Source organism: Durio zibethinus, chromosome 18 (assembly GCF_047325235.1).
Source record: "Durio zibethinus cultivar Kanyao isolate XHJ-2024 chromosome 18, ASM4732523v1, whole genome shotgun sequence".
Classification (NCBI taxonomy): Eukaryota; Viridiplantae; Streptophyta; class Magnoliopsida; order Malvales; family Malvaceae; genus Durio; species Durio zibethinus.
The window spans coordinates 4,053,793-4,066,521 of record NC_143179.1 but is presented as its reverse complement, the minus strand read 5'-3'; the positions used below and the strand labels follow the sequence as shown (position 1 = coordinate 4,066,521).

At 30.5% G+C, this 12,729-nt stretch overlaps 1 protein-coding gene across 1 annotated transcript; it reads left to right on the top strand.

Annotated features, from left to right (window-relative positions):
* The first annotated feature begins 3,513 nt into the window (after positions 1-3,513).
* Positions 3,514-7,912, top strand: LOC111298988 (serine/threonine protein phosphatase 2A 57 kDa regulatory subunit B' kappa isoform-like). The gene is made up of 2 exons (XM_022893808.2): positions 3,514-5,444; positions 7,281-7,912. Exons 1-2 carry the CDS (start codon positions 4,296-4,298, stop codon positions 7,635-7,637), a joined length of 1,506 nt encoding a protein of 501 aa, XP_022749543.1. The 5' UTR covers positions 3,514-4,295; the 3' UTR covers positions 7,638-7,912.
* The last annotated feature ends 4,817 nt before the right edge of the window (positions 7,913-12,729 follow it).

Here is a 12,729-nt window from a genome sequence, read left to right as displayed (position 1 = left end):
TTGAATTAGTAATCTCTAATTACAAAGTTTAATAAGTAACAACAAGTTATTATTATGTATCTGTAAATACTAGTCAACCCATTTTAAATATTTGAAATACTAGCGTAAATCGTTGCATAAATGGAGGTTAAGATTAAACTTTTAATGGAGTATATAAATTAAATGTCTATGGTAATTGAGACATAAAGAAGAAACTCTACTTATATAAACATTGAAGTGGTGCTGCTTCAATAAGAAAATTAGAAAACTTTCTTGTAAATGTTTATGAATAAAGATAAGCATATGGTCATAATAATACTAAAGCGATTATAAACCTCTAACATAATATTAAATAAATACTATATGTGTTATATCTTCAATTTTAGCAATAAAAGTTAAGATTTAATCTACGGACACCATCAATTTTGTTAGAATTTTATGATATATTTACTAATTAAAGGTTTAAATCGAAATATATTTTCTTATATTCATAATATTTATTTGTGTGAAAAATTAAAGATTAAACAAGAATATTTCAAACTAGTAGGAGATTGTTGATAGTTTAAAATGTGACGTATTCCACATTGAATAGAAAGTTGTATTTAGTTTAAAAGAGATTACTTGTGTTATTTAAATAATTGGTCTAAGTATTAGAGTAGACCAAGTCACTTAGGCTTGTTAGGAGTTTTTCTAATGGGTCAGATAATTTTAAAAGTTAAAAAATTGGGCACTTAGGCATTTAGACTTGTTTAAAAAGATAGATTTATTTTTTATTAATTTTAGAATATTAATAAAATATTATTTTTATTCTAAATAAGCATATTTGAACAAAAAAAATGTGACTATCTGAATAAACATGTTTGAACAGGAAAACATGATTGTTTGATTATGATTGTTTGATTAAGTTTGTTTAAATAAGAAAACATGACTATATGGATTGTCATGAGTTCTTGAATAACAATTTTGGAGTTGTTTGTTTATTATAAATAAATATTTCTACTTGATCAATTTCATTATTTTTGATTAGAGAGTTTTATGATTTTATTGTATTCTACATGTATAATTACTTTTAAGATAATATTCTTCATACCTCAAAGTCATATTTTTTTTCTTATTAATTTTATTTTCTCAAAATTTTCTAACAATTTAAAAGTAATTATTATGGATACTACTTCATCTACTATCACACCTATTATTAATGATTTGGAATCAATCATTAATGCTTATTTTAGAATCAAGATGTAATTAAACTTGATCATTTCAATGGATTGAACTACACTAAATGAAAGGACAAAATAGTTTTCTTGTAAATTGCATAGAAGATATTTTATATATTTGATCTATATTTGCAATTAATTCCAAAACCTAACTCCTAAAGACTTTGATGCTATTAAGACAATAAAAAACAAACGTGAAAAAGGTAAATTAGTTTGTCAAGATTATATTTTAAATTTACTATTTGATTGGCATAACTACATAGACTGAGATGACTATGAGGTTGACTCCCTGATGAAAAAAAAAGACATAGTTGGTGGCGACAAATCAGAAATGACAATAGTTCCAACAGAATAGTACATTGTTTCTATCTTCAATTAGTTGTTAAATGGAAGCAACAATAACGTTTATAAATTAGCAATAGAAATACACTAGAATAAAGAACTATTAAGAACAAAAAAATAAATAAATTAAGTTAAAAAAGCACCTAATATTTAAAATTACCTCAAATCTAATTAAATAATTGCCTTTAAAAATCACGTCTAATGGCTAGTTTTGTCACTAAAATAAAAAATAAAAAATAATTAATTAAATAAATTCTATTTAAAAATAAGTTAAAAAAGCAAAAAAATCTCATAGTGAAATGCTGAAATTTTTGACTAAAAACTAAAAAAAAAACTATTATTATTTAAATTTTATAACAAACAAATCATCAAAAGTTGTATTCAAAATTAAAAGATCATAAAAGAAATAAGAAAGAACAAAAGAAGAAAAGGAATAAAAAAGGAGGAAAGGCAACATAGGAAAGAAAAGAGGAAAAAATAGCATGCAAAAATTTATAAAAAAAAAAAGGATAATAGATAAAAATAATAATAATAAAAATTAAATTAAATTAAATTATTTTTAAATAATAAATAATATTTTAAGTCAGATTCAAGCTTGAAAATCCCTGTCTGAAACCGCCGCCAATCAAATCAAGGTCATGGGCTTGATGGAAAATTCGTTCCATGGATTAGTGTAAGTGTGAGTTTCTTCTAATTATATATTAATTTGTTAACCGTTAATTTGGCTTGTTTATTAATTTTTTTTATTGAAAATTATTTCATTATAAATCTATTATTGTAATTTCAACCAATATATCTCATTTCATTATAAAAAAATTTCATATTTAAATTGTTGGAAAAAAGTGATTAGGAAGAATTGGTGTCGGAAAGGATAGAAAAGAAACAATCAAGAAAAAAAAAACAAGGCAATTAGCTCATAAATATAAAATTAAAGTAAAATTTTAATAATTTTAGTCATCATTTTTTTACACAAATATAAATCTAATTTTCATTCAATGATAAAAAATGTTAAATTTAATTTTATATAAACAAATCTCTCATAGATATTAGTTATTAATATATTAACAAAAAATTATTTAATATATTAGTAATGAAATTTTTAATTTTATAATTAAAATTAAGATGTGATATATGTCTCTTAATATATTTTTAAAAAATCAATTTTAAAAAATTATTATTATCTTAATTTTGTTTATGAAAATAAAATTTTATTATCAATTTGTTAATAAAATCTCTTAATAAAAATATATAATTTGTTTAATTAAAAAGTAAAAATAATTCAAGTTAATGTCAATTAGATCTTTTCAAACAAGATATTAGGAATATAATAATGTTTGCTTAATCTCAATCCAATTTGAAATATGAGCGTCACTTTTTTTTTTAAGTCCAACTCATTTTTAAAATAAACTATTAAAATCCATCCATATTTTATTTTATTCTTTAAATAAAAATAAAAATAAAATTTATAATAAAAATTAATTATGATAAAATAAAATCTAAAAAATAATTTATTAATTTAATTTGATGTTTAAATAAATTTGTTATATATATACATATGATATTAATGTATAATATATATTATTTAATTTATTTATTTATTTTTGTGTAATATAATTATAAATATAAAAAATATATAATAATTATTCTAGTTGGAAGGACTCTGGTTTTAAATATCATACTCAAAATTAAATCTAATTTTAAATAAACCTTAAATTCAAATCTAAACCCATTTAACCAATTTACAATTTATATCCAAATACATCTAAATTTCGACCAAACTTTTAAACTTGGTAGGTCTGGTTCGCCGACCCTTGTACACTTCTAATCTCAATCAAAGTTGGGTTTGTGGGCCTAAGCAATGTTACCAACGTCATCAAATCGAACCAATCATAATCCAACGGTTGAAAACACGTGTCACGTCCGTATGAACGTACACCAACCAGAGCATGCATGAAAAAAAGAAGGAAAATAATTGTGCTTTCTTTTATATTTTAAAAAAAGCGCATGCCTGCATTTTCCCAGAAAATCCCACAGTTTTCGCATCAACCGAGAAAAATAAAATTTCTTTCCTTTCTTTTTCTTCAACAACAACAATAAAGACTCCAAAGAAACTCGACCTTGATAGTTAGATGGCTCTCCACCATAAAAACAAATAAAACAACAAGAAGAAGAAGCTTTCTCGCTCTCGCTTTAACCACAATTTCTTTTCTCTATCTCTTTCTCCTTCTCTTTATCTTTCTTTCTCTCCAAACATACCGTTTACCACTCTCACTCTCTAGAAATCTCTCTGGGTGGATCTTTCAGTTCCAAAGGTTCGTATATAACTTTGTAATCAATTCTCTCTCTTCTCTCGGAATAATGAGATTCAGATTCATCATCTAAAATTATTTATCTTTCTTTTCCTCATCTCCTTTTTGCTTTTTTTTTTTTGGATTGATATTTGTGAAATTTGTTTCTTTTTTTTTTTTTTTTAAAAATTTGGGAGCGAAATGTTGGCGATTGAAAAATGTTTCTCCTTTTCACGATTCTTGGAGAATCCGTTTCGCTGCTTTGCTTTTCGATCTAAGCGCGTTTCTTTCTCCCCCAGATCTATCAACAAAATCTAGGGTTAGAGTTTCCTTCTTTCCTTCTAACAATGTTTGATTGATTTATCAAATCGGTTCCTGGACAATGTGGCTGTTTTGAATTTAAGACTCCTCTGGTCCTCAATTTAAATTCTCCTATTGTTTTTGAATTTTATCCCTCTAAAATTCTACAATGTTAAGGCAATTCCTCAGTAAACTCCCACGAAAATCCGGGAAATCGGACTTTCCTGAGCTAGCTCGGTCAAACTCATGCACGACAGCCGGGTCACAAATTCACGGATCCAACAGTTTGAACTCGGGCTCTGCCCGCCCCTGCGCTACAAAACGGACATCCTCAGCCGTTTTTCCGGCGAGCGTTGTGGCGGGAATTGAACCTTTGTTGCCCTTCAAAGACGTCCCGAATTCAGAAAAGATGAACCTTTTTGTGAGTAAAGTTAGCCTTTGTTGTGTAACTTTCGATTTCAGTGACCCAACTAAAAATTCAATTGAAAAAGATGTTAAAAAGCAAACCTTGCTTGAGTTGTTGGATTTTGTGGCTTCTGGGTCTGTTAGATTTAGCGAACCTGCGATGTTAGCTATGTGTAGGATGTGTGCTGTGAATTTGTTTAGAGTTTTCCCGCCTAATTATCAGTCTAGTGTAAGTAATGGTTGTGAAAATGATGATGATGAGCCGATGTTCGATGCAGCTTGGCCACATTTGCAAATTGTTTATGATTTGCTGCTTAAGTTTATCACTTCTTCGAGTCTCGATGCGAAAGTAGCTAAAAAGTATATAGATCATTCCTTTATTTTGAGATTGCTTGACTTGTCTGATTCTGAGGATCCGAGGGAAAGGGAGTGTTTGAAGACTATACTGCATAGGGTGTATGGGAAGTTTATGGTTCATAGGCCATTTATTCGGAAGGCTATAAGCAATATATTCTATCGGTTTGTTTTTGAGATGGAGAGACATAATGGAATCGCGGAGTTGTTGGAGATTTTTGGGAGTATAATCAGCGGATTTGCTCTGCCTTTGAAGGAGGAGCATAAGATCTTCTTGTGGAGGGTTTTGATTCCTCTGCACAAGCCAAAAACTTTGGGGGTTTACTTTCAACAACTGTGTTATTGTGTTACTCAGTTCATTGAAAAGGAGCCAAAGTTGTCCAGTTCAGTGATAAGGGGTTTGTTGAAGTACTGGCCCATAACAAACAGCCAGAAGGAGGTGATGTTTCTTGGTGAGTTGGAAGAGATTTTGGAAGCAATTAACATGATGGAATTCCAAAAGGTTATGGTCCCATTGTTCTGGAGGATTCGCTGTTGCGTTAACAGTTTCCACTTCCAGGTATTTTTCTGTATACCAAGATATATTCTCTTTCATCTTATTTATGCACATTAGATGGTGCAATTTTCTTCAATTATTGATCTTATACTAGTATGTCCTTATCTTCATTTTCTCCAAGGTGGTGAATTGACTTGGATTAATTTTCTGAACAAATTTTAAAAATCATTCTCTGCACCATCTATTTCACTTTTTCTCTTTCAAACTTTCTAACGTACTGCATTAAAAGATGTATCTATTAACATGTTAAGAAATGTAATGGCTAGACTTGCCTTTGAGTTGTATGAAATGTTTCTCGTGATATTTTATTCATGTGAACTTTGGTTGCATTTACTGCTTGCTTGGGGTGCATTTCAACTTCTTCTCCTGTTGGTCTTTCCCCATCCATTTCTATAATTTAATGCCAGGGCTTATGGCCGGGGGGAAATTTTTGCTCTGTCAGAAGGGAACTGACGCTAAGATAGCCTACATCATCATGTTTGACCAGAAGTGAGCATAACTCTGGACAACTTGGGGGTAGGCCCTGATTTGATGACTTATATAATGCCTAAACTGGGGGTGGGTACCTCATGGTTGGGTTAAATAAGAAAGAGCTTATGTGCATCTCTATATTTGATCTAAAGTAAACCTTACTCGGGGTCAACTTGGGGCCCAGCCACAGTATGTGGGGAACTTCTTGATGTCTTATAATGAGTTTGGGAATGTTGTGGTTCTGCTGGTTAAACTTTTTAGCTATGAAGTACGGACACGGACCCGGACACGTGATACAGGTATGACACAATACGGACATGGTGACACGGCAATTTCTAAAAATGAAGACACTGATACAACAGGATACGACAATAAAAAATTATATTTTTATATACTATAATCATCACTTAAAAATATATGGTAGATATTGGGTTGATTTTCAAAAGATACTTACCCTTGTGGAAAAAAAAATTGATGATAGACATAATATGGTGTCATTATCCACAAGAGAATTATCTTTTTTCTTTTTTTTCTTCTTCTTTTTTGTCATATCCGGCCAAGTTTCGCATGTATGTCAGCATGTCACAAGTGTCAAAGTGTTGCACATGGATACGTGAGGGGTTTAGAAGTGTCCCTGCTTCATGGCTTTTCGGCTATTAATTCTGAAATATAACCCATAGTAAACATTGTATTTCAGAATCTATGAGTTAGTCATCTTTATTTTACAACAATAGAGTTGTCTATCTAATGCAACCAACCAGACAGTAATTGACTAGAAGTTGTTTATTGACTATCTATTTGGTGTTTGGTAGCCTTCTAGTTGGCGTTAATGACAACAAGCTTGCTAGTATCTTCTTCTCTGACCAAAGGCATTCAGTTTCAGCCATGAATTGCAAATTTCTTTCCTTGCTTAAACTTAACTTTGAACTATACTCTATGGTTGTAAGGTGTTGATACCTTTCATCTTTTTCGGTCCTTTTTTGTTTACTTGCTGCTTATATTGACTTAAAAGAAGTTAAGTGCCAACATGTCTTTGTTTTAGTTAAGTGGCTACTGTAAATTCCTTCATTTGTAATAGGAGTATAAATTTACTGCAAAGAAAGGCTGCCCTCACCTTGGAGGATTCTTCAGTGGACTAAATGCCTTCCCAGGTCCAGTGTTTAAATGTTGGTTTAGTTGGGGAATATGTGTGCCTCTTTTTTCCTTTCTTTCTTTTTTTCTTTTTTTCTTTTTCTTAGTTTAAGAAATGCTTTTCCTTGGCCTCCATTTTCTCTCATATGATTTTTATACTCACTTGATTGCTCTAATTAATCTGAGATGTGGAAAAGATGGTTATAAGTTTAAATCTAATTAATCTACTTGTTTCAGGTGGCTGAAAGGGCACTTTTCTTTTGGAACAACGATCAAATTGTTAATTTAATTGCACATAACCGGCATGTGATTTTGCCCATCATACTTCCAGCCTTGGAAAAGAATGCCCAGAACCATTGGAATCAGTCGGTGGTCAACTTAACTTTAAATGTCAGAAAGTTGTTCATGGAGATGGATGATGGACTGTTCATTTCTTGCCATACTCACTTTAAGGAGGAAGAGGCAAAGCTAAGCATATTAGCTGAGAAACGGAAGGAAGCATGGGGGCGACTAGAAAATGCAGCCAGTCTCCAGCCAATAACTGGAAACACTGCTGTTCTGGTAACTCCTTTGGCAACCTCAATCCCCGGCTAAATTGCCTTCATGAACTGTTGTTGCCATGAGCTTTTTGATTTTTCCTTTTTTTTCCTACCTTTTATAATGATGGGAAATGTATGCAAAATGGCTGCTATTAGGGTGGTGGTGGGATTGATTTTTGGATTTTCCATTGGCAGCCCTTTCCGTGTAACTTGTTCTATGTATTCTCCGATGCAACTGTGTGGGATGGTAATTGGTTCCTTGGAAAGATCATGTGAAGGGCCATGCAGTGGATTATACAAAGTTTATGTAATATCTAATTTTGTTGATTCTCTCTCTTTCTCTCTCTCTTAACTGTCATAGATCAAGGTGGTTGATTTTTTTTTTTCCATGGCAAAGCCAACATTTTTGTGTGGTGATTGGCAAAGACAAGGGGGAAGGGGGGGGTTTGTGGCTCGAGTTTTAGACACTGATGGCTCCTGAGAAGATCGTTTGTCTTGTTGTTGCTGGTTTTAATATTTGTAAGGTGATGAGAACGCTAGATGTTGAAAACGCATTTGATTCAGTATTCCGCTTTTTAACAGAATGAAATAAATATGAAGCTTAGGGGTATTATTTTAAGCATTTACTATCATTTCTCTTGTTACAAACATTTTATCATTTTAATTTTTAATTATCATATTATTCTTTTGGCATAAAATTGTAAATCACATAATAAGTTCAATTATTTTATTTAATTACTTTTAAAAATGATATAATGAATATGAAATTTAAATATTAATTTAAACATATATATTTTTTATTTTTTAGCCGCAATGTTTTTTATATCAAAAAACTATAAACCACACGTATCACAAGATGGGTCCTACCAATTTCTAACACATTATTAAGCGTCAATTAGTGGTAAATATGTCGTAATTAGTTGACATCTAGGAAGGTGAGGGTTAGTGGAAACGTGGAATCTATCTTCTTCTTTTCGATCAAAGAAAGAAACGTGGATTGCAATTCAAGATTTAGGCAGAAAAAGAATAAATTACCATCTGGAAGAAACAATTCAAAAGCATAAGAAAGGAAAAAAAATAAAAATTATTTAATTTTTTTGTTGGGTGTCTTGGATACAAAGAGTCATCTTCAAATGAAAATTCAAAATTCAAAATTCAAAATTTGATGATTAAGACTTCAAATGCTATATATGCATGTTTGTGTGACAGATTTAGAATGTTGGAGTCCTTGATGTGAACAGTCACTTTATGCATCTCTTCATACTTCTTCCATTGGGGCAGCCTTTGAACAATGACCTTAAACCAACAAACAATTTCAAAGATAGAAAATCATTAGATCTCCTATTTAACATTGTATCACTCAAAAATTTGGGTTTGTCTAAGCACTTAAACCAAACCACTGCAAATAATTTTTTAAAAATATTTCTACTTTCTTTTGTTTTAAATATGTGAAAATTTAAGAATCGTACATATTAATCATTCATGTAATTAATTTTTTGAAGTTCATTATCCTAAACCTTAAACTCTAACATCTTAAACCTTAACATCTTATTGGAAACACATTTGCCATTCCATGGAACAAAAAAAAAGTATTTATGCCATTGCCATACATGTCTAACTCAAAACGATAGACATGCTTAATTTTTACTTGTGCTAGGTTTGATGCATAAAAGTTAGCATTAATTGTTTTAAATAGGGACTTAAATTCAAGTTCGAATTCTTTCAGAGAGGGCTCCCAACGCACCGACGTGTGCATATGAATGGCTTTCAAATCATCAATCTATCCATGTACCAATTTCATGGTAGGAGCAATATATATAGCATACTCCCACCATTGCAGGGAAGAGACAGCGGCAATAAAATAGTTCTGCGACATACCTTGCCGGAGTTCTCCTAATAAATTTATATGCGATTTTTTGTTAAAATTATAATCGTATGATTTTAATATATATATATATATATAATCATGTAAGAGTGTCTGTTTTGAATGATAGGTGTTTAAACCACAAATGGTTAGTAAATGTGATCTGACTTTTGAATTTGATGTATATGAAGAATATGAAAAGAAATATACTGAGAGAAGAAAGCATGCCTTGTTGAGATATCGAAATTCTGTATTGGTTGTTTCATTCAAAAGATCTTTCCTATCAACAATCTGCAAAGAATATCAAAGAGATCACAAACATATTCTGATAAAAATTTGATGCTTTAATAAAAATAAAAGAACCCACGTTAAGCTTCTTCATAACTCCATAACGCAAGTTCCACAGCTTCCACCACCTCCACAGTTCATTACTTTTCCCTAATCTCAAATCTCAACTTGGGAACATTAAAAAAAGTTACAAAAGCCAAATAAAAGTTTCCATTTCTTAAAGCAACTTACATTGGCAGCATAAAGCTCAATCTTGTTATCCAACATGATGTTCCTCAGCAACTTTTCTCCGCTTATTGCTTTAGCTTTATCCTCTTGATACGACCCATCACTTCCTCGATTCGGCTGCCACATTTAACCAATATAAAAAATCAACACTCCAAAACTTCAGTAAAAAAAAAGGGTTCATCTTTTTTCATGTAAATACAGTACCCCAATAAAATTCCAGCTCGATTTCAGGACTTCCGGATGTAGTTAGTGAACTGGTTTCAGGAGAACTCGTTGCCAGTGTAACAGAAACATGTCTCTTCTAAGTTAGGTTCCTGTAACTGTTGTTGTTCAACGAGAATCCTGTTGGTTGTACTTGGGGAGTTATGGTAGTTAAGTTCAGGGAAGCCATTGTTTTTTCTGTTTACAAGGTTTTAAATTCTCCCAAACCTCTCTTCCCTCACCGAACGGTTGATTCGTCATTTTGAGCATCAAGTGTAGTATGGTAACTTAGCAATCTCTGAATATATTTGGATTTAGAATGCAACACAAAAGCTGAATAATGACTTGAGAAAAACTACTGCATGTGGAATTCAGATAAAATATAAATTATACTTGATTATTCTAAATTGCATAATTATGTTATTTATGTATTTGAATTTTTTTCCGAGAAATTATCAAATACTAAGTCATTATTAAATACATTGATAATATAATTTTTTAAATACCACAAGTGGAATTAATAAAATAACATATATTTTTTAACATATATTTAAAAAATAAAAAATTAATTAAAAAAAAGATATTTATAATTTTTTAATCTCATTTATAAAATTAAAAAACTCATTTACATTGTATCCAATATTTTTTTTTCCTTCTCCCACCTTAACAAAACGGGACTAAAACTGCATATCAAACAGTTGTGCTTTCTTTTAAAGCTTGGACCGCATAATCAGTCGGTGAGGTTTCAATTCTTCTGATTTCTTTCCTAACTGTTATACGCATTAAATACTAGAATTATTTGCTTGCTTTTGCTTTGTAAAACTTTGGCCCCATAACATGCTCAAAGTAGTTAGGTCTCTTCAAATTTTGGCCCTATATAGACAAAACATGTACCTACGTTACATCCTCAACATGATGGACCCTAATGTCTGCTCCATATGAATTATCCTTGCTCCATGGACCCTTTTTGGAGGAAAGGTTATCTGATGAAGGAATTGTTCTGTTCTTTCTCAGACTTTGGCTCAACAAAAGGACAACCTGACCTGACTAAATAATTTCTTTGGCAGGGAGTACTTAGTCTCAGGTGATTTTTAGCAAATATCTTCAGTACAATTGCCAGAAATTGGGCATAGGAAGCTGGTTTTACTTCGCATCTGCATTGCGTCTTTGACAGATTATGTGTTTATTGTATCAAGTGAGTTTTTGTTATGCTAAATGCAACTGCAAAAAACAGAATTTTTTTTTTTTACAAAAAAGTTTATGAAATTATAAATATATTAAATATTATTTTTTAAAAATAATTACATGTTCAGTGTTGAATCATATTTCATTGCATCTCCTCATGATTACATCTTCGTTTCCTTGAATTTGCTATAACTCTATTTCTCATTTCATGACCATGAATCACTTTCATTAACTTCACGTATCTGCTGCAGCACACTCCGAGGCGAAATTTGGAGTATTTAATACATGATGGATGTGGGGTCTGAGAAGGAATCTGATCCATTGCAAGACTTCTGCAAAACGTATGGCCCACACGGGAATATTTGAGGGGTGTAAGAAACACCAACTGCTTACACATTATGCGGTAACTTGTTCCTTCAATTCAAGATATGATGGCATAATATCGGTGGGTTTTGATTGCCATGTGAATCACATCACTGATTATTTTTTGGTACTCACATCACTGATTCTCTGTATCATCTAATCTGATTTTATGATTTTATGAGTTTGATCATTTATAATAAATATAATTAGTCATAAATTTATTAAATTTATCAACGAAAATAATATTTAAAAAAATTTTGAGAATATTCAAGTAAAATTTGTTTTTTTTTTTCATTTATGGACACCCTCATTGTACCATTTGGATTCGACTTTTTTACTTGTAATGAGCAATTATGGACTAATGATATCTTCTCCCAAATAATTTGTCATAGTTGAGTTGGAATTTGATTGTCATGGATTGGATTGTATAGTGTAGATGTTACATGTGATGCTTTTGAGATTTGGTTTGAGAGAGATCAGGTTGTAGAGCAAATTGGCTTAAAATTAAGACAATGACAAACCGAGCTCGATCATTTTTCTTTCTCCTCCTTTCACTTGCAATTTACAGGCAAATGTAGTAATCACTATGTTTAGCTGAGATGATATGGGTGATAATGACAGAAAGATCTCCGGTTCATGTCCTGCATTTGTGATCTTACTTAATAATTAACAAATAACCCAAATATATAAATATACTTACATTAATTATAACTCTTATTTTTTAGATCCTTGAATTAAAACTAAATTCATAATTAATTTAAATTAAAATAATAATTGAAAGATCCACTAATGTTAGTGTATCTCTTATATTATTTTTGAACCATTGGATCAAGATTGAATTCATGATTCATTTAAAACAAAATAATATTTCTGAATATTTTTTTTACCACACCAACTTATTGTTAACAAAATTAATACGTGAGACAAAATATTTGACGAAGATAAAGTTGAGATATCAAATAATAAAAAATAATATAATTCAAAGTCAAAATCATACATTAACCCCAAAAAATATATA